Raw genomic sequence first — 22268 nt, forward strand, 5'->3', positions numbered from 1 at the left:
CCCCCCACCTCCCTTCGCACTTTCCCTTATTCCACTTTGCCACAGTTTAAATTTGTACTTTCATTAGCGTGTCTGGCTTGCATGCAAAAATAGCCCAATATACGTCACATGCAGTAGGGTGCCAAAAGAGTTGTTTCTCTAGATGCCTTTTAAATACACCTGCCCGCGAAACTGCGTCAAATGTTTGTTCCTCCGTTTGGCTATTCCGAACGGAACTTGTCATCACGAAAGGTGCAAAATGAAGAATGCCTTGTTTGCTTTTTTTTTTTTGTTTTTTTTTTTGTTTTTTTTTTTTGTTTTTTTTTTCTTTTCTACACCATCTCAAACGTGACGACTTCGCACGAACAAGGGTGTGTGTTACCCTCCAAATTTGGAGGTGCCCCCCCTCGCTGAAGCTCATTTTAAATGTTTACAACTATGAGCAGATACGGCCACATCTGCACATATATACACACTTACCTGTGATCCCCCCGCAAAGGAAGGGAGCGGTGAAACTGGACGACCTGTTCATCCGTAACATCCTCAAAAACGACCCGCACAAATTTGTAAAAACCGAAGGGAGACAAATACTCGCCACTGACAGATCGGCAGTTTCCAATGCAGCATATGGGACTGAGGCACGATTTGCACACTCCCACCTTGCGCGAGTCAATGAAAAAGGTCTGCTTATTCTGTCGACACCTGGTTGTTAATAGAATTTCCTCGTTCAGTTCCTTCTGGAGGTAGTACCCTGAGCTGTGAAAATGTTGATAATTCTGGTAACAGATATTGCTGTCCGTTTGGCACTTGGCTGTATTACCCATTTCATTGGTACCTCCTGATGCAGCCTTTTTTTTATCATTTGAGGAGGAACCACGTACCAAATTGTTCGTTCTTTCCCCATTTGTGACCTCATCAAGTATCTCCCCCTTCTGCAAAAAGTCCTCCCCCAGGTGTGTTAAAACTCCTAAGGCTAAATTCGAGCCTTTAATGGCAACATGAGAATTTCCATTTTCCCCCCCAACCAAACAGTGATAGGTAGATTTATTCACATACGCCAAATTTATGACAGCGAAAATTGCCCAACATGAAGGCAACACTATGCTGACGTTCAGGTATATATTCAAGTTGTTAGTTTGCTCCTTTTTTTTGTTAAAGAAAAATAACTTTCTGTTCTCCACAGACGTAACGGATAACGCGAACTGGTAGTCTTTCCTCTCTCGGTATGGATAAACGTGCACATCAAAAAATTCTGTAATTTCAAAGTGGACATACTTCCCCTTGTCTGAACGAGTGGAAGACGTAGATTTATCACTCAGGGAATCTACGCTGCCGTCATTTGGGGTCGTTCCTCCAAACAGGTTTGCAAAAAGTAGGTACCAATAAGAAGAACCGGGAGAAGCAGCTAACTTATCATAAGCAGGACATGCATATTCACACATAATTTCAGTGACAGATAAAGGCTTCGTCACCATTTTGAAGAAACAAATATAGGGAAATGGGTTAATAAACAAGCTACTATTTCCTACATATTTTATATCATCAAAGGAGCAAAAATTATGATGTCCCTTGAAACAGCCATTTATAAAGTAAAATTGCCCCTTTAAAGTTCCAACGACTGTTAGGTAATACCACCCCCTCTTCACATTCTTGATGCTGAATCCAGAAGAGTGGTAAAATGTTTGGCCCTGCTTGTTCCCCCTTTTGTAATTCTCAATACATCCGATAAGTAGCCTATCGCTAAAAACGCTTATATGTGAATCCTTTTCTCCACTAACTAGCGAAGAAAAAGAAACGTTTTCTTCTATGGGCAGGAACACCCAAAGGCATAGCGTATACCCGAACGGTTTTACTAATTCGTTATATATGGATAAAGGCGGGTCCAAAATCAGGTTATAAAATTTGGACAAATCGCATGCATAGCAAAGGAGGTCAGAAAATATATTTATTCCGTAAATCTTCGGAGCATCTTCCTTTCTGCTCACTTTTTTGAAGTACACATTGTAGCCATATTCTTCCTTATCATCGATGTGGATTATTTTTTCGCATTTCCTGTGGAGATTTGCACATCCCCCTACTTCACCATTTGGTTGATTTGTCAACCCTAGTTTGTTCTCTTTGCCGTGTAACTCTTCATCGTTTCTTTCGTAGAAGTGCGCACTTTGGGGGCTTTTCCCAGGACTGTTTCCCCCCCCTGGAGAAGTGCCACCTGTGTACTTAGAAACCAAGCGTAGCTGATACATTTTCACTCTGTAATTCGAGTCATTGGTGAAGGCAACGACCCTCATCTTCCCCTTCTGCGATTGCGCAAAGTATATGAAAAATTCCAATACCTGCATGCATTTATCTCTCACATCTATGCCTTCTATTACTTGGTCCTTCATCTCCATGCAGAGGTTGTCTCCAATCATTTCTCTTCCTTTGACTTTCTTCACAATTTCGTATCTTCTTTTTATCTCTTCCTTTTTTAAAAACTCGAAGATTTTAAAAGAGGAACATAATCCTATGTTATTATTTCCAAAGCAGGAATTTCCAAATATGCTCATCTGTAATTGTTTCTCTAAATTTAACACTTCATGCGAGATGCTGTTCATGTACTTCCCATTCATGTAGTAAATTAATCCACTAGCACTTTTGGTTATATTTAATAAGTTCCACTGATTTTGCTTCACTATGGAGTTTATTTTATTCCATTTTGGAGTCTTCTCACATTTTATGTAAACGTTCCAATGGTTTCCCTTTTCGGTAGTCTTCTCCCCATCCATGGGTTCTCTCATCCCCTCACTGTGCAGTTGTCTAAAGTAACTGCTTAACCTGTGCTTATCACTGATGTGTATTTCTATATCCTCAATTTTGTTTCCCCTTCTCGAAATGACAAATGGGGAATTTCCTTCCATGTCACAAAAGAGGAAACTCTTTTCCTGTCCATTTGTGGCTCCTTCTCTTGAACCAACAAACAGCCACACCTCTATGGTGCACTCCGTAGGTATAATCACTGGGGGAGTTAGGACCACTAGTGCATTTCTATCATGAAAATTCATTCCCTTCAAATCTCCTGTAATTCCTACGTCACCCTCATAACTGTTGTGGGTAAATATTTCCATTTGGGAACCCTCCACGCGTTCGTAACTTATATAACTGTGCATGTTTGTGTTCAACATGTGGACACCCTCTTCGGTTAAAAAATTGTCGTCTTTCTCTTCCGTAAAATTTGTTTCACCTTTTTTATCCCCCTCCGTAACTGTCTTTCTCCTTCCCTTCTCCTTTTTGCTCACACATGGGAACTCCCCTTTCTTGTTCACAAATTCTCCCCCAACCGAAATGACCCCTCCATAGCAGTCAATCTTAAAATATGTCACTTTTTCTTCATAATTTTTCAATACATGTACATTAAAATATTCCTCCCCCATGTTTTCACACGAAATTGTGAAATTTCTTCTTTGCCTTTTTTCCTCTTCAATCTGTTTCAGTTCATTTTTGTCCAGAAATTCCCAACAGCGTTTTTCTATGCACACTGGCAAAGCACTACAGAAAACTTTGCAAAATTGTTCATTTTTTCGTTTTTTTTTTTTTTCTTCCTCTTCTTTTCTCTCCATTTCCTGCGATCTATCTCGAGTCACCTCCGAAAAGTTTGTCAACTCCTTCACATGTAAAGAGTCCCCTTCTTTAATTAAACTCATTAAATAATTTTTCGTGTCATTCTTTAGGTGTTCAAATTGTCCATAAAAATCTATTTCTATAACCTTGCTGCTTATGTAATCTTCTATGTTGAAAATTGCTTCCGTTGGATCCCTATCTCCCTGTTTGACTTCCCCTCGTAAAGATGGATCCCCCACGATGTTCTCCTCCAGTCCTGCCCACCTCTCCAAATGTTCGTAATACCTCCTCATATACATATTGCTCCTACTTTTATGGTTCTCCCCCCATAGGTTTAAAACCCCACTGCATAGGTACTTTTCGCACGTCTGTGTGTAGTCTATGCCTCTGTACATCTCGCTCACATCTGCTAATAAGCAATGCACGTAAATTCGGCAAAGTTCCTTGGCGTATATGCGATTTAGGTCAAATTCGAGGGGGAGTTCATCCCCTTCATGATTGTCTCTCCTTCCTGGGGCGCCTGCAAAAGATTCGAGTGGAGCGCTTAATGTGCATATCGAATGGGATTCTCATCTCCCATGGGAAATGCTTCCCACGTAGGCACACCCTACATATGCACATTTTTGTCCCATTCGCTGTTACCTCTTCTCCTGTTGCTTAAACCAGATTGAGTTTTTCTACTCGGGGTACAACCCGATAGCGAAATGGCTAGCTCCCCTGGGTAGCTCTCCATCTTCGCAGTATGGTTAAATCGTGGACCTAAACACGCTTTCTGATTTTCCGTATCTACATTGAGCTGCTCGCTGTTCCCATTTATATATCCATCTGGGTGTCTGTCCTCTCCTAACACTTCGAAAACTACAGTTTGGTTGTCCACCCCTCCGGGGACAACCCTATTAAAATTGCTTTCCCCTTCTTGGTCCCCATACCTGTTATTAATAGTGTCACAAATGGGTAGTGTTCCCCCCGTAATAGTCTCATGTTGGAGGTAGTAATTTCCCAAGCCCCCAATAGGAAGAATCCCAAAATAGGGCATATACCTAAAATAGTAATCGATTGTGTACTTCATATATCTACATTTGGCTAGCACATTTGAAACGTGAAATAGGACAGGCGACAGGTTATAGTTTACGTCTTGCAGATTTCCGAAACTGAGAATGCCTAACCCCCATGCGAAAATGATTTCCGACTCGTCGAAGTCGTTTATTCGTCCGTATGCGCATGTGCTTCCTCTTCTGCTTCCTCCCCCGCTTCCTCCCCCTATTCCTCTCCCGCTTCCACCTCCGTTCGAATTTTTCTTTTCTCCTTTTTGCCTTCTCTCCAGAATGGCTAAAAACTTATTCGTGTATTTCAGAAAGTTTTTCAAAATGGTTGGCACATTTTTCATTGTGGAGAAATAATTCTTCTTTACTATTTCCAAACAGGCGTCTAAATCGAGGCTGGGGAACTCCTTCTCTAGCGTTAAGCTGATCAACATAGACAAGCACTTCTCGGGTTCATCGGATAGATCTACAACATTTTGAAGAAATATAATCCACTTTTTGGATATTCTTAGTAATTTATACCTTCTGATAAATTTATTTCTTTCCTTGTTTTTAATAGAGATGTCATTTTCCGACTTGAGAGCTACTTCACCAAAATGGACCTCAAAACTTTTGCTGTTCTTCAGGATATTATTTATCAACATTATACTCCTTTTTTCATTTTTCAAAAAGTATTTCTCCTCCATTTTGTTATTTCTTTCTTTGAATTTTACCACATGTTTCCTATTTGTTTGTTCCTTTTCTGTTCTGCTTGTTTTTCTTCTTCTCCATATGGCCACCCATTTCGCCTTTTCTATCCTCCTTCTGATGCCGCTAATTCTGAACCATTTTTTATTGTCCTTCTTCAGGTTATTCCCTCTGCCCAATTTTATGAACAGCAAGAAAATTATCGCATAAATGAACCCATTGCATAGCACTGAAATGGTTGTCAACACCCCCAGGAAATTTCTTGCATGCACGTAGCTTAAAAAGGTATAGTAGGAGAGCAAAATGGTGATATGCACAAACATGGAAAAGTAGAAAAAGAATTTCTCAGTTCTGCGTTTTTTAACCAATTTGGACACCAGGTTTATCAGTTGAATAGCACAGGAGGGAGTAACGGGGTGGTATTGTTTGTCACCCCCTGTTGGAGTTCCCCATCTGTGCTCATTTGTGTCCTCTTCTTCGCCCTCTTTTTCGCCCTCGTCTTTGCCCTCATCTTCGCCCTCAACTTCGCCCTCTTGGCCCGCTTCGCCGACCGCTTCTTCGTCTTCCTCCCGCCCCTCACCATGTGGCACACCCATTTTTCCATTTTTTAATTCCACCTTTTCTGCTTCTCCCACATTGTTATCACTCTTCTCCCTGGCGACGTCGGATTTGTTGGCCTCTTTTTTTCTTCCCTCTTCTTCCTCATAAACTGGGGACTCCCTCACAATATGCCCCACATTTCGCTCATTTTCTAGTTCGTCCACTTTCTCTTCCCCCGCACAATCGTCACATTGGTAGACGCATAAAAATGTAATTAACGTGTAGAGAAAAAACGACACGGTAATGAGAACAAACTGAAACGTGTGCACATTATTGTTATATATACCATTCTTATGATTAACAATTAGAGATGCATTCACGTTGTTAAAAAATCGTTTGTGAAAAAAAAACAAAAAGAGCAGCAAGAAAATGTCATTCGAAGGGCTAAGCGTACTTACCTTTGCTTTTAACACACATAAGACGTCAAAACTGGGAATATATTTCTTCAGAAAAAATAAAAAGTAGTCGAAATAATTAACAAACGTATTGTACAGTACGATTATCCATATTTTTACATAATATTTTCTCCTCATTTTTGTGCACTCTAAAGAATCGTCCACTATCAAAAAGTTGCCTCCCCTCTGTTCATCATAATTACAAAAATAAAAAAAAACACATAACCTTATTATTTCCAAGTAGAGATATTCATGGTATAAAATGAAAAGTTGCGCAAAATATTTGCCACTCTCTTCTGCTTTGCGCTTGTTGTTTCCTGTGAGGGAAGATGTGTGCTCGTCCAGGGAGGGAATGTTATCCACTCCATCCTCACTCGAGTTATCGTTTAGCTCATCTTCACCTTTCTCTATAATGACAAATCGGAGGGGAATATAAAGGTTAATATAGACATATGTGATTAGACATAGTTATGTACTCTCATAAGGGTGAAAATATTCCCTTTGTTCGCTCTACGAGAAACACCAAAAAGGTGTTTCCTCCTTTAGGCTCAAAAGTGACTATTAAAAAATGTCAAAGGGGAGTAGTTTTTCTCCTCATAAAACTAGTAGGGGAAAAATAATTCCTACGTGTATATGACCTCCATGATGGACCCATTTCTGTCACATTTTTAACACCTGGGTAGAAGTATATTACTCTGGGTTCTCGCTCTTTTCTCCCCTCCATTTTTCGTGTCTTACTTTTTAACAGGCGAAGGACAATTGTTCCAAAAAGGGAGAATACTAAAAATAGCAGAGGCAAGAATAGCAAAAAATCAACCTTCTTTTCAATCCTTTCTCCATTTGTACCACTCTAAAGTGAAAAGAAAAGAGTTTTTTTGCGAGGGCGTGCCAGTTGTGCCCATAGGTAGAGGAATCTCTTGGCACTTGGGGCAGCTAGCTTCACCCCATTATGCTACATTGTTCTGCCTTGTCTCGTATCATATGATCACTTTTTTTTTATCTCCCGCATGAGAATGTGCCGTTTTACCGAGAATATACAATCGAGGACTTCATTCAGCGGAACTCCGACCGTGAAAAAGTGCAGCGCATCTAAAAGGAAGTGACTATAATTCGAGTTCACGTACCTGTATGGGAGGAAGGGGAGGAGGTGGAAAAACCAGGATAGACAAAAAGGGTACATGAAAGAGTGCAGCTAAGGTAAAATTCAAACGCCAAAACGGAGTAACGTGTCATCAAAATAACACATACATTTATTCGAGCAGTTTGTCACAGTCTCACAAACCAACTGATTCGAATTGACCCTGTGAGCAAAGTTCCCACCTGAGGAGAGACATAAATTGCGTATATTTAACAACCAGTCTTATTATTTTCATTTCTCTTTCCCTTTCTACACAGGTGAGTATTAAAATACTTAAGAAAAATCCCAGGGCGATGAAGTACAGCGAAACTACGTACGTTGTAAAACTACAAAGCACGCAGGGACGCTTCACTGGGGTTATGAAATCGTATCTGAAATTTTCATCACACTGCAGTTGGGAATTTATCCCCAAGGAGGGGAAGGGGGAGAGGGTGTTACATACAGATGTACTTATGTACGTATAGGCCATACTTAGCACATTTATCAGTGGCAAAAAAGAGAACAAATTAAATGTGAAGGGCTTTGGCATTACGGCAAAAGATGCTAACTATTTTTGTGCCATTTTTTTTTTTTCTTTCGTACAATTTTGCACTGAATTAATTTATTCCCCTCCAGGCAGCTCTTCCCTTCTTTGTGATTTAAACAAACGTCTTTTTTAAAACATGAAATTTGAAAACTGTACACTTGATCGGTTCGTACATTTCTACACAGTTCTACATACTCTTCGCCTCTTTCTTTCGTGCACATATTTTTAAACGACCACACATTTTCACCGTCGTCACATAACTCGAGCGCACTGCATTTTGCACATCTGCCGTTGGTGGTGTCTACCTTGAATCCTTGCAAAATAGTAATAAAAAAATAAAATAAAAAATAAATATTTACTTCTGTGAATGCCTCTTAACAGGGATACACCTTCTTCCTCCTCTTTCTAATCGCACCATTTCAAATTGTGCGACTCATTTGTTCTTTAATTTGTTCTTTTGAGAAACCTTTGCTGCAGACACAGTTGCGAGAGGATTCCGACCCTGTGCTTTTCGTGGCTGCGCAGGGAAAAGGTGAATGCACACGGGTGGGGACACATGCGTGGGTATTTTATGGTATATAATTGGTATACCTTAGCTTACGTCTATGTTTCTCTTTTCTTTTTTTTATTTTTCTTTTGCGCCCCCATTTTTATTACTAGACCCGCCTGGACAATTTCTGCAAACAATGGATCCCTCCGCGTCGCTGAACGTGCCAAGGGGACAGGGTAGGCATATTTTGTTATCCCTAGAAAAGTTATAAAACCCCTTTTTGCACTTCTCGCATTTGTGACTCTACAACGGGAGGTTAGAAAGATGGTAGTGCAGAAGGGTGGTAATGTGGGAGGCAGTGAGGAGAGGTATGCAGGAAGGGGAAGCTGTGAGAAGAGCCGCTACACACAAGCGCGCACTACTTTTGGCCCTTTTCGTCTTTACGTAGTTGAGCATCTCTCCAGCGTTGCACTTCGAAAAAAAAAAAAATGTACAAATAAAATATCATTAGGATAACGGTGAAACACCCCAATGCTAGCACAAACCGCAAACACACGCTTAAACAAGCTGTACACAGATTTACAACTAGACGATACCGTAACACTCAGAAGTCTTGTTTTCTTGCCTCCACTTAGCTTACTAACAAGCAGACCTATTTCTATATCCCCCCTTTTAAACAGGAGGCTCATTAATAAGGCGAATTTTACGCCCATCATGAGAAGGTTACTCATTTTTTTTAAAAATAGGATTGAATGTATGTATGAAGGCATGTATGCATGTAGGTAAGTATTAATAAATGCCTACAATTAGACAAACCATTTTACCAACCCATACTGAAGCATTTAAAAGTTTTCCCCTTTTTTTGCCCCCTATTTCTACCTGCACATAGCGAGGTTGCCTCTCCGGGGAAAGAATAAAATAAGAACAGACGGATCGACAAGCATTCGCATGGGTAGTGTGCACTTCATTATTTTATGTCCCTACCCGTTAGAATATTTCCTGCTATTCACCTGAGCCATGTACCTTGTCCGTCTCATTCGTTGCCACTTTATTGGGGATCGTGATATGTGTTTAACAAATAAAAGCGAAAAAAAAATTGTTCTATTTTGTACGTAATAATTTTGTAAACGGAAAAAAAAAAAAGTCCGGCAAGGAAACAGCACATAATATACCTACTGTGCATTCTTGCACTCGTGCTGTGTGTTAAAATAGGGGTGCATTGGAAGAAATTAAAAAAAAACAATCATATAATGGGTCACAAAGTGGGCAGTAAAAACGATAACACTGCTTCTTCCCTAATTAAACGCGCAGTGTTGGCATGTTCAAACGCACTCCGCGCGAGCGCGCACGTACACAGAGTTAACTTTCCTTTGCTCACAGAAATGTGCATGCGTTTGGTAAGACTCGATGATAGACGAAATTCACCAAAGCAACGAAAAAAAAAAAAAAAAAAAGAGAGAGAGAGAGAGAGATATAGAGAAAACGAAAAAGAAAAGAAAAAAATGCAATACAACGTGGTGCAACACATTGCCAAGTAGGATAAATAGACACGCAGATCAAAATGGAAACTACCTTAGGAAGAAATTACGTTAAAAGGCCAGCCATAAATGCATGCACATGTGCAACACAGCCATGCACAGATATACACACAAGAATGCAAAATAGGTTAGCCCCACTGTGAGTTGTCCATATTGCCCTTTTACTACATTTTATATAACTTAAAAATTGTGCTATTCCCTTCAGTAACTGATTTGACAGGGAGATTTTCTCCTCCATAGGTTCGTACTCATCAGCGCTGTTGCGTTCCATCGAGCCACACAAGAATGTACGTACGCATGTATCTATGTACATATCTACGCATGCACACATATCTGTGGAGTTTCTCCTCACCAACCTCCTCCCCCTTTGAGTTGGTCACTTGTCCGGGTAATACAACGGATAATTAGACGGCAAATTGTCAAAATACTCTCCAGGCAATTTGTAAGAAATTTTAGCACCCTCATAAGATCTGGACAAACCAACTATGGGCATATATTTATAACAGATTTGTAAATTGATATTATTATTTCTTAATCCATTATTATAATCTTTAAGAGAATATTTGGTGAGGAAATTTTTATAACTTTTTTTGGCCACATTTTTATTAGTTATTATGTAATCCTGTATGATAACTTCGTTTTTTACTTTTTCTGGCGTTTCATACGTTACTAGAACATACAGAAACAGCTGCTTCAAGTTCCAATTAAATGCTTTGCTCATGTCATATGATAGGTCTAGCGACAGCACGGCTTCGTCCCCTTTTATGTGCCGGTTATACACCAACCTCTTCACACTTTTTACTTTTATATTCGTCGACATTTCTTTCTCGTCGAATAAATAAAAGGAAGTTCCATAGTTGAAAAGGCATAGGGCAAAAAAACATAAGGCCATGGAATAGGAAAGGACGTTTAGCCTATTCAGCACGTTGTCCATCGTTTCTGCTTCTTATAAGGTATGAGGGGGGGGAGGTAAAGGGATGGAGGAGGGGCTATTTTTGTTCTGCTTCTTCTCCTGTGCGTCCTCGTTGAACACTATGGACCTTTCGCCTTGCACCGTGGACCTTGCACCGGGTACGTGCCTTCCCTTTTGTGCTTATCTACGGTGTGTGGTATGCGGTTGTATCACGACTCCTTGGTTCAGTTTCCTTGGAGAGTTGTATTTCCGATATGCTAAACTTCTTCACAAGTAGTGCGACCACAATAGCGAGATTAGCCTTGTAAATAACGCGCTTTTACAAAGGCTTGTACACATTTATATATGCTACACGGGGGGGGTGCTTGCTCCAAACGAGAAATGGCTGGTGGGAATGCATAATAGTAAAAAAAAAAAAAAAAAGAAAGAGAAAAAATCAGGCAAAAATGGAAAGGCACAGAAATGTGAACCAATTTTTTTTCACAATGCTAAACAGAAAAGCAACTCATCTGTTTTAACTTCGATTCTGGTATGACCCCTCGCGCGAAGCCAAGAGTTCTTTTAAAAGGCCACTGTGCGGTAGGCGCATAGAGTTGCATATGCATATAAGTTTAGGGCTTACCTCTTCATTTAAGCAGCTGTACATATGCGCACCATTTTGCGTACGTACAAAAAAGGAGTACAACCCAGAGAGGGCAAAGGCAAGAGAATGGCTTTACTGGCAGTATCCCGTAAGTCATATGTGCGCACTTGGCAATCTTCACCTCAGAGTGTAACACATATAATAACTATCAACTTGTGTAGCAAAATAAATGCGCGCAGCTTCGTATGTAAAAAAGAAGGGTGAGAGGCGGTGAGGGTGAACTGACGCACTACTGCTCCATCGATGAAAACGCGTTTGCGAAGAATTCCCGGTGTGGCAGATGGCACGCCACGCATTGGCGCTATGCTTTTCCGCCGCTCATTGCCGTCCTCATTGCCACCCTCATTGCCGTTGCGCATTGCCGATTTTCTTCCCCGCCAGGCACTGCTGCCGCACATTTCCGCCTCTTTTTTTTCTGCCCAGTGAGCTCCCAAATTACGAGAAGGCACAACGCAGAGGGTACGCGCCTCTTCTTCACTTTCAATTCCCTAACCCTTTGGCAACTTCCCGCCCTGAGAAGTTTCTTCATACATATGTGCATACGTTAAAGGGATCGCAAACGTATATACATAGGCGCTGTTAATTTTGGTGCATTCCAGGTGATACCTTCAAAGAGGAGGAAGAAAAAGGAACAAGCCTCACGTATACACATAGGTATACATACACGCATATATATTGCGCAGCTGCGGAATGGCATTTTTGAAAAATAAAATAACAAATCGGAAACTCCTTTTTTTGCGCCTCTCATGAGGCACATTTTGCCATACGCCATTTTTTTTTTTAACTTAAGTATTAGCTCTCCCTGGAAAGCTTGCAAACGTCCCAAATCTGCTAACACTTCCTTACCCTCCAACACTTCCTTACCCTCCAGCGCTTCCTTACCCTCCAACACTTCCTTACCCTCCAACACTTCCTTACTCTCCAACACGTCCTTACCCTCCAAGCTGCATCCAGAACAACCCCGTTTCTTAAAAGAAGGAATGCTCCACGTTTTGAGAAAATACAAATGACAGGAGCAGTACAAAAGTGTGAATAAACCAGGGGTCAATTTTTTTTCCTTATTAATTCCCGCCCACCCCTCTAATTGTGGAGTATTAAAATATTTACACAGTTATGCACACATTGTCTTTCTACCTGGACTGAAAAAATTGCCTCTCAAGTATTGACACCCCCTTGAACAGTTTCCTCACTCTCTTCTCCTCTCTGCATCAAAATGGCGAATATTAAAGATGCGAAGTATGACCTGGGGTTAGACATGACTGTAGAGGACCAGAAAAAAATAGGAAAGTTCACCAACCTACATTTTAAACAATCTGTTTACGAACAAAAGATAAAATTAATGAACGAAAGTATTTCTAATATTGACGCATCAATAGACGAAGTTTCTTTGGTGTTCTACCCGCAAGACGTTATGTTGGGCATAGGTACGTGGCCCCCGCCAGGGGCACTGCATACCTACGTGTGCATGCATGCATACGTTTGGGGGTTATTGCATTTGCGCACGGATAATAATTCGCGTCGCTGGTTCCACGCCCTGCCGCTACCGCCCGGTTCATCGTCATCAGCAGCAGCAGCGGCAGCAGTAATTTTCCTTTAACCAATTTACCCATTTTTCCCCCTTCTCCCTCTGCACGCTTCCCCAGGCGACTGCTTCTTCAGCGTCGACACGGAGTACATGGAGAAAAATCTAGAGCAGGTAAAAGCCGAGGAGAAGAAAAATTTGAGGAAGTTGGAATCCGAATATAAAAATATACTAAGTGAGAAGCAACAATTGAAAACGGAGTTGTATGCAAAATTTGGAAACAGGATTGACCTCAACTGAGAGGTGTTTTTCTTCCCAATTGAAAATGCGTGCACAATGGTAGCCACGTCTATGTGCCACTCTAGTCGATTTATGTTTGCTAAATTTTTTTTACAAGCAAAACACAATTGTGTGGAGTAAATAGAACACCCCTAGGACAACATAATTTCTTTTATTCATCCTCTTTTGTGTAAATAAGAATTGGTGAAGAGCACTGTTGTAGCGGTGGTTGGTATGCAGATTTTATCACGGACAGAGACTACACCCATATATACATGCACGTACACATGCCTCTGTATATTGCAAAACATTGTAAATCTGTAAAAGTGAATGCTCCTGCCGTCCGACAATTAGGGAACCTTTTTTTTATGACCCCGTTGGTAATACTACCAGTGTTACCATGCACGTGAGCATAAGCGTGGGTAGCGGAGAAATTTGTTTGCTATTTTTTTCGTTCCTTTTGCAAAAATAAAAATAGTTTGATTTTTGCCCTCGTTAAGATGTCACGCATTTGATGCGATTTTTTTTTTTTGCCATTTCGTCCATTTCGCACAAATTGACCCTCCCCCGTGAAAAAAAAAAACGAACACTCCAAAATTGCGCAGTTATAATCGTGCATCCAGTTGGAAATTTAGCAGCATGTTACGTGAATGCCTCGGTAAAGGGGCTCCCTACACATGCAAACCGGAATAGTTTGTCTTATTCAATGGTACAACCACATGTGCAACCATTTCGCGTGTTCACTCTCCCCTGCGAAAAAAATCCCCTCCTTCTTAACTAGATGGACAATCAGTTTATCATACTTTTTTTCTTTTTTCCACCCAATTGCCAGAAAAACAACCTTGTGGGGAGCACATAAAAGGTAAAGTCAGTTGGCTTCGAATACGTTCATATGTAGTACGTACATATGTGCAAGTGTTCCGAATGTATACTTATCTACGCGCATCATACATGTATTCTTTTCATTTTCTCCCTTTTTTGTCACCGCGGAGGTGAAGCGACGCGGGTGGTGGGATGGGAAAACTATACATACGATAAGAAAAAAAAAAGCACAACGGTAAAGCAAAGTGGTAAAGCATAGCGATAAAGCATAGCGGTAAAGTATAGCGGTAAAGCATAGCCGCAAAGCATAACCGTAAAGCAAAACTGCAAGCAGATTTACAAATGTAATCTTATCGCCAGGTGGCTATCTTTTGCAATTTTTTAATTTCCTATAACAAATTTTACGCATTAGAAAGATGGCTTGTCCTCTTAGAAGTCGACCCACCCAGGGGGGCTAACAGGTACACTACATAAAAACAAGCACCTTTTAGCGTACATATATAAATTTACCTACACATAATATATGTACCTGCGTACGTACATGCATTGGCACAAAAGTTATAAAATAAGTTCGTAAATTTTTAAACAGAGATAAGTGCGTGCCTGTGTACTCCAAACGCGTACACTTCTACAAATAATAGTTATATGCACTTGTGCGAAAAAGGGTAGAATTTTTTTTTTTTTTTTTTAAACCTAGAATGAACCAAGTATCATCTACCACTAAAATGGTGTATTCACTCGTTAGGAACAGAATTAAAAATGAAAAAATGCGTACAGAGAATAAATTAAAAAAGGAGGCAGTAACGGGTTGGTAATAATAACTATATACTTTTATAACGTGCACAAAATGGTACATAAAGAGTACGCTGAACAAGCGTCACATTATTATACCCAGTTGGTGAACGAACAATTTATTTTTTAAAGATATGCTATAATGATTTAATTCACCTTAGATGAAAAAAAAAAAAAAAATTTCATTGAAATGAATTGAATGAACTAATCGTGGTACATGCCTATCATGAGAAGAGTAGAAACAATTGCCATAAAAGAAAACAAAACAAAGCGAAAGAACGCAAAAGAACGCAAAAGAATGCAAAAGAACGCGAAAGAATGCAAAAGAACGCGAAAGAAAGCGAAAGAAAGCTAAAGAAAGCGAAAGAAAAAGCGAAAGAAAGCGAATGCAAATGAAATGGAATAGCCAAGGCGAAAAACTTTTTTCACTTTTGCATTTTTCGTTCATTGTATGCGTAAATAAAACAAAACGAAACAAAACAAAATCTTACAAATTATGCAGTCAATTTTTTCCTTTTTTTTGAAAAAAGAATTATTTTAGTAAAGTTCTTTCTTCTAAAAATGTAATTTCTACCAAGATGAGGTGAAATTTTTAGTTATACTTCGCTCACCACATAAGTACATATTTTACCCCGTCAACGCTGCACTGTTAGTACATCACCATGGTACATATAATTCGCGTAGTTGCATAATTCGTGTTGCCACATACACCCGCCTCTTCACCACACCCGCCACTTCACCGCTTATGAGCATATTTCCATAAATGGTCCCGCGTGCACACTGCCAAGTATCAAACTACTATGTGTACATCACCATACATATAATATGCAACAAAAGTTGGAGAGGCGATCAAGCTGAAGGAAGTTCCTCTCCGCACAATTTTTTATGATTAGGGTGTAGCGAGGTGTGTGTACATGTGTACTGTGTACGTGTGTGCATGGATCAGTGTTCAGGTTTGTACATATTTGTACGGGCGTGCATATAACCGCCTTGGGCATGCTTAAATGGCCATTTTCCCCATATGCGTAACACTTAGAACCATTTTTAAAGCCCCAATTTTAAAAGTTTGACATTTTTTTTTTTTGTGTACTTTTCGAATTTTTAATTTGCGCGAGTTTATTTTATAAGGAAAGACTAATTCGATTAATTTTTCATGGTACATCGCATTTTATTTTACCTCATCTTGCCACATTTCACCTTATTTTATCTCATTTTATCGCATTTTGTTTTTTTTCCCCTTTTCATCGTTCCTGATTTTTCACGAATAATTAAATAAATCCTTCCCTCGTCTGCCCTGTAAGACGCAGCGGCGATTGCCCAACCTTCGAACACAACTGTACACGTGCCTATACTCCAACCACTACACACATGCACACCTGTCAAGGTTAATCAACCCGACGAATGAATCCCAGCTGATTATGTACACTCGTATGTGTATGCCCAAATTGTTACACCTCCCCCCCCTTACCTGTCCCCTCTGAGTGCTTCCCCCGTACCTTACACAACATTTCCACGCTGACCGCGCACCGGAAACGATTCCACCCAGTTTGCAAAAAAAAAAAAAAAAAAAACTGACGAAGCACCCTTTTTAAATAATGATTAAAGACAACAAGCTAACCATTGAAAACATTAATTACAAGTTAATAAATCAAGTAAGTGTAGAAAATGAAGCAAATAAAATTTGCGAAATAAAGGAATATGCAGACAAAACTGCCAGCTACTTAAACACTGATGTAGTATTTGAAAAAACAGCTTATGGGATAAAAAATTTTATGAACAAAAACCATTCGGTTGATTCCTTGGAGAATGGTGAAATGATCCCAAACAATATTCTCTTACAGAAACAAAGTGTTAATTATGTAAATAAAGCTAGTGAAGAAACCTTTGACGAAACAAATCAGCGGGGCTCTAGGAGTAGTGGCGCCAGTTTCCATGCACATATAAACGATGACATTATGACGTATGTCAATAACATAAGCAAGGACATCAATTCCAGTAGGGATTATGAGATTGACACAAGTAACAATTTATCCGGTGTGCACAAAATAAATGATGCGCACATACACGAAAGGGAAGGCGTTTCGGGCGAGGCTCCCTCCAGTAATGTCAACTTAGCCACGCGAAACATCGATGCGGGTACTGGCCGTGCTCAGAACGCTTCGTCGAGTATAATCCAGAAGTGCAACCGCGAAGGAGATCTCGATGGGCGTAGCGACGGGAATCTCTCTACCAGCTCCGACCGGTCGAATAGACACTATGTCGAAAGTATCAACAATCTAGTGGACCCAATAGCGGGTAAAAGGATCATCCTGCCTGGAGGAGCTAAATCACCAAGCAGGCATGCCCACAATGAGTGCACCCCTCCCCCCACGATTCAACAGATGTTTCAAAAAAGAAAAAGTGAAAACCCTGTGATGAACATCACCAGTATTCATAAGGAAGTTAACGTGGACTCGACGCGTACCAAAGAGGAGGCACAAAAGGGAAATCTAAACGTAACCCCAAAAGGGAACAAATTAGAAATTTTTAAAAATTATTCACACTACGAAATTATGAATGTTTTGTGCAGTAACTGGAATAGAGAAAAATCTTCAGAGTCTTTTCCATGCCCCGGTGATGTACCTCAAAGTGAGGAAAAAATTAACGATGAGAAAAATCCAAATGAAGAGAATGACTCAGCGAAGGTAAAAGTATCCACGAATGATGGTCTGTGCCCTCCCTCAACTGATCATTTCCAAACAGTTACCCATTTAAAAAATCCCAACAGCTCAACCAAAAGAAGGGAAGAAATTCTACAGCTACTTCTACACAACGTAGAAACAAAAGAGCTAGATGACATAGCTAAAAATTTATCATTTTTGAAAAGAATGCAACAATATTTTTATCAGAAATATATTAACATAAAATTCCCAAATGACTCCAATGACTACCACTATTATATACACCTGGATTGGTTTAACAAATTGAAGGCCTTTATATTCACTCCAAATGGAGAATTCCCAGGATGCATCACAAACTATAAATTATATAATGATGAGGAGTCAGCCAAGGAGTCAACCACTCCCTATATGCTGAACAAAAAAGACATGAAAAGTAATTTAAAGGAGGGGAAAGATTATATATGCACCAATCAGTACATGTGGCGATTTTTACACTTCCTGTTCAAAGGAGGACCCTGTATTAAACGAAATAGCAACAACATATATGACCGTTATGTACCCATTTCAAATTCTGATCTTATGAATAAAAATATTATCTATTTGATGGAACCCAAATACGTTGATAATTTATTTTCCATTTTTAACTATTCGAACGAGGAGCTGTGGAGTGGCACTACCCATTCGAGAAACAGTTTAGACGAAGCGCATAAGTCGCTTGCGAGTGGTGTGTCACCAAGTGCTCTTTCCTCTCCGTCTTCCCCGATCACTGCTCAGACCGATTCCGCCACTGAAACGGCTAGAAAGCATCGCACCAAACACTTCGCACACAACTATTACGAGTTCTTGCACTTTTACGGGCTGAAGGAAAAGGAATATAACTCTTCCTTTTTCCTCGAGTATGATCAATCCAATCCTAGAATTATGAACAAAATGATCGATTTGAAAAGTAAAAATTCGTATGAAAGCGTGTACTCATTTTACTCAAATGAAAATGACACCATCAGCGACAGTGACATTGCGCACAACTCCCATGGTGTCAATAGAAAAAGTGACCTCAGTGAGTTATCCAAAAAGGAGACCCCTTCAGAGAAGGAAAAAAATGGTAGTAATTCCAGTGCGGCTTCTGGTCCGAATCGGACTGAGGCCACATCTCTGGAGAACGTGGGCGCGGGCCATGGCTTGTTGTCCCCCAAACAGCTCGCAAGGAATCTGAGCGACAACGTAAAGAACGCCTCTCTGGGTAATAACGGCGGTAGTAGTAACGGAAACGGCGGTAGTAGTAACGGAAACGGCGGTAGTAGTAACGGAAACGGAGGTAGTAGTAAAGGAAATGGCGGTAGTAGTAACGGAAACGGCGGCAGTAGTAATAGCAGTAATAATAACAGCAATAACAGTAATAATAACAACAACAACAACAACAACAACAATAACAACAACAACAACAATAACAACAACAACAATAACAATAACAATAACAGCAATAACAATAATAATAATAATGATAACGCGCAGGAGGACCCAAAGAAACGCCAAGAGGAAAACCAGAAAAATGCGAAGGAAACGACCCCCAGCAGAGGTGTGAAGGAGGAGAGCCAGTGCAAAAACGCCACCTCCTACTTCGGCCCCAAGGCGAACGTCGGCACTCCCAATATTTTAAGCGCCAATTATACCTGCAAAAAAAGCAACGCAAGTAAAGGCAGCAGTAATAAAAGTGAAAACCCAAGTGACAATCTGCCTAACAGTTCTGGCAACTTGCTTTTAACCCCGCCTCCAAAAAAGAACTCCTTAGGTTGCCATTCCTCAAACGGAAACGAAATTTACAAGTCTTGCGAAGAGTACAATGCTGACAATGGGGAGGAGGCATCCAGCAATGGCTATTTAACAACCACCGAGACGGAATCGAAGGGGACAACGGACAACAGCGTTAAAAGTGCAACCAGTTCACCGAAAGATAAAGGTGAGCCAAAAAAGGATGACTACAAAATGAAGAAAAAGGAGGATACAGAAAAGGGACCAATTTGTAAAGATGAAAATAAACATGCGAGGGGCAGCAGCTGTAGTCATGCCAATATTGGTAGTAGCGACAGCAGCTTCAGAAGTAGCAGTGCCAACGGGGCTATCCCCAAAAGAGTCTCCACGGAAAAAAAGAGTATCACTGCCGATGATAAAAGGGCTAAAAGGAAAGAAGAATACGAAAAGAATTATAATACAAAAAAACATCCACTCCAAGCTGGTGCGAACAAGGTCCTAGACAGGTTAAGTAGTACGTTAAACACCGCCAATTTAATTCTGAAGGGACATAGTAGCTGTTCCAGCAATAGCAGCAGCTATCGTGGGAGTAGCAGCGAGAGTAGCATCGCAAGTAGCAATAACAACAGCAGCAACGGTAGCAGCAATTTTAGCATTCGCAATCACGGCGTTTCAAGCCGGAGTATGTACAAGGATAAGGAACGAATGAAGAATATGATAATGGCACCCAGTAACCCTAAGAGAGAAAGTGAATTCAACAATAACAGCCTTAGCATCATAACGACGAAAGAGCAGCCAGCCGGAATTGTTAACTACTCTGCGACGTGTTACATCAACGTAGTTCTGCAGTGTCTATCCGTTTACTTCAAATTAATATATACCCTACAAAATTACGTAAGCGTGAAATATAAAAGTATGAACTGTTCTAGTGAAGACACAGACAATATGAACTCCTCATTTATAAACAAAAATTTCTTCACCAATAGTATCCCATTTAACCTCTTTGGAAATAATAGTAAAAAAAAAGATGATTGTCTCTTGCTATCTTTATCAAATAAATTATTTCAACTAAGTAAAATGCACAATAAAGGAAAAGTTCTCAATGTTAGTAAGTTACTAAATTTGCTAAATGATAAATATCCGTACCTCTTTGAATATAATGAACAACAAGATTGCCATGAATTTCTTCTTCTCGTTTTTGATTTTATTCACAATATGATGAAGATAGTTGACGAATCGGTTGATAAAAATAACAGAATTGATTACTGTTTGAAGAAAGAACAGTCGATTATCTCAGATTTATTTTTAGGTTTAATTGAAGAAAAAATTACGTGTTCTCAATGTAGCTATGTGAACTATGTGTACCAGCCTGTGTACAACTTAAGTGTTAATGTCTTCAAAAAAAATGCAGAAAATAATTTAAATGATAATTTGGTGGAATACTTTAAAAAAGAGGAAGTAAATTCTACATGCGAAAAATGTAAATGCAAAAAGATGTTTAAATATTCCTGTGTGTATAAAGAGCCGAATGTTCTCATCGTTCATTTGATTCGTTTGCTGAGAGATGGGTCAAAAATCGACAACCCCATAAAATTCGACATGAACAACTTTACCGTACAAAACGTTTTGAAGAAAAAGAATGGGCAGTACATTGAGAACCCGAAGAAGTACAGCTTAAGTGGTGTTATAGTTCATCGTGGGTTGAACTCGAACTACGGCCATTACATCTGCTACACCAAGAGGAGACACTCCAATGGCGCCACCGTGGTATGATTGAGGGGTCAAACGCGCGCCAAGAAGTGTGCGTAGAGGGGCCGTCTACCTATCTGCATAGACACACATGCGCACATATGCACACACATGTCCAATCATGCGTGCCCCCACGGAGCGATCGCCCAACCGAACTTTCCCCGTTTTTTCAACCCTTCCCCTCTTTTTTTTTTTTCAGTGGTACAAGTTCGATGACAGCATAGTGACCGTCGTGGACGTTTCGGAAGTGGAGTCTGCCAAAGCCTATTGCCTGTTCTACGAAGCCGTTAATTAAATGAAGTGAAGGGTTAACCCTTTCCTCCGTTAAGAAAATTTCTTCTCCCCAGTAAGTGTTCCTCGGTTTTTATGCCATCTACATTGTTATGTTGTGTTTTGTTATGTTGTGTTTTGTTATGTTGTGTTTTGTTGTGTTGTGTTTTGTCGTGTTTTGTTTTGTTGTGTTGTGTTTTGTTGTGTTGTGTTTTGTTGTGTTTTTTTTTTTTATAGTCCTATGGTTAGTCGGCTCCGTTGCTACGAAGCAGTGCAGACACGCCTCAGCAGAGCAATTCCACCGCCGCTCTACCGTTTTAATGCCCCCACACCTATCTTATGCCGCCTTTTAACCCCCTTCATTTTAAATTTACATTTCAACGTATTTCACGCGAACCGCATGTTCAATTTTTTTTTTTTTTATGACTTTATTTGAATACTTTCCTTAACAACCATTTTCGATAACCCATCATGGGTTGCGTGTGTGCAAAAGGAAGTGGGGAATTGTGCCAAAGATGAAGTACTGAAAAAGTGTTCTTCTAAAAATGGCAACTTTGTTGTAGACTTTAAAAAAAATATATATATATATATAAAAGAGGGACACGTCGCTGAGGAAAAAAAAATGCACTAGCGCATTTTGATAAAAACATCGCAAAGCGAGACCACGCGGTGCAGCAAAGCACAATAATGTTGCTCTGTACTGCTCTGCCGCTGCAATGCTTAACTTGAAAAAAATAAGGGGAAAGACAACTTGCTACTCGGGCAAAAACGATTATCATTAATACATGCACGTTAAAAAAATTTGCACGCGCGAAAAAAATGCACAAAGTGGTACGCCTTTCCGTTTGGAATAACTTGGAAAAAATAACTTCACTG

The 22268-nt window shown here is 40.0% G+C and overlaps 4 protein-coding genes across 4 annotated transcripts; 2 read left to right on the plus strand and 2 right to left on the minus strand.

Annotated features, from left to right (window-relative positions):
* Positions 1-455: 455 nt before the first annotated feature.
* PCYB_071210 (hypothetical protein) lies at positions 456-9168 on the minus strand (the record flags this gene model as incomplete). The annotated part of the gene is made up of 8 exons (XM_004221518.1): positions 8977-9168; positions 8600-8770; positions 8022-8282; positions 7618-7827; positions 7329-7427; positions 7011-7148; positions 4208-6766; positions 456-4142 (listed from the first exon to the last, which is right to left on the minus strand). The coding sequence occupies exons 7-8, from the start codon at positions 6437-6439 to the stop codon at positions 456-458; spliced, it is 5919 nt and encodes a 1972-aa protein (XP_004221566.1). The 5' UTR covers positions 6440-6766; positions 7011-7148; positions 7329-7427; positions 7618-7827; positions 8022-8282; positions 8600-8770; positions 8977-9168.
* Positions 9169-10371: 1203 nt separating this feature from the next.
* Positions 10372-10938, minus strand: PCYB_071220 (signal peptidase; the record flags this gene model as incomplete). The annotated part of the gene is made up of 1 exon (XM_004221519.1): positions 10372-10938. A coding segment is annotated over exon 1 (555 nt), but the record flags the coding sequence as incomplete, so codon positions are not given.
* Positions 10939-12762: 1824 nt separating this feature from the next.
* On the plus strand, positions 12763-13371 carry PCYB_071230 (prefoldin subunit 4; the record flags this gene model as incomplete). Its single annotated transcript, XM_004221520.1, has 2 exons — positions 12763-12973; positions 13193-13371. The coding sequence occupies 2 exons, from the start codon at positions 12763-12765 to the stop codon at positions 13369-13371; spliced, it is 390 nt and encodes a 129-aa protein (XP_004221568.1).
* Positions 13372-16559: 3188 nt separating this feature from the next.
* Positions 16560-21417, plus strand: PCYB_071240 (ubiquitin carboxyl-terminal hydrolase; the record flags this gene model as incomplete). The annotated part of the gene is made up of 2 exons (XM_004221521.1): positions 16560-21140; positions 21322-21417. 2 exons carry the CDS (start codon positions 16560-16562, stop codon positions 21415-21417), a joined length of 4677 nt encoding a protein of 1558 aa, XP_004221569.1.
* Positions 21418-22268: the final 851 nt, after the last annotated feature.

This window comes from Plasmodium cynomolgi, chromosome 7 (genome assembly GCF_000321355.1).
Source record: "Plasmodium cynomolgi strain B DNA, chromosome 7, whole genome shotgun sequence".
In the NCBI taxonomy this organism is placed as follows: Eukaryota; Apicomplexa; class Aconoidasida; order Haemosporida; family Plasmodiidae; genus Plasmodium; species Plasmodium cynomolgi.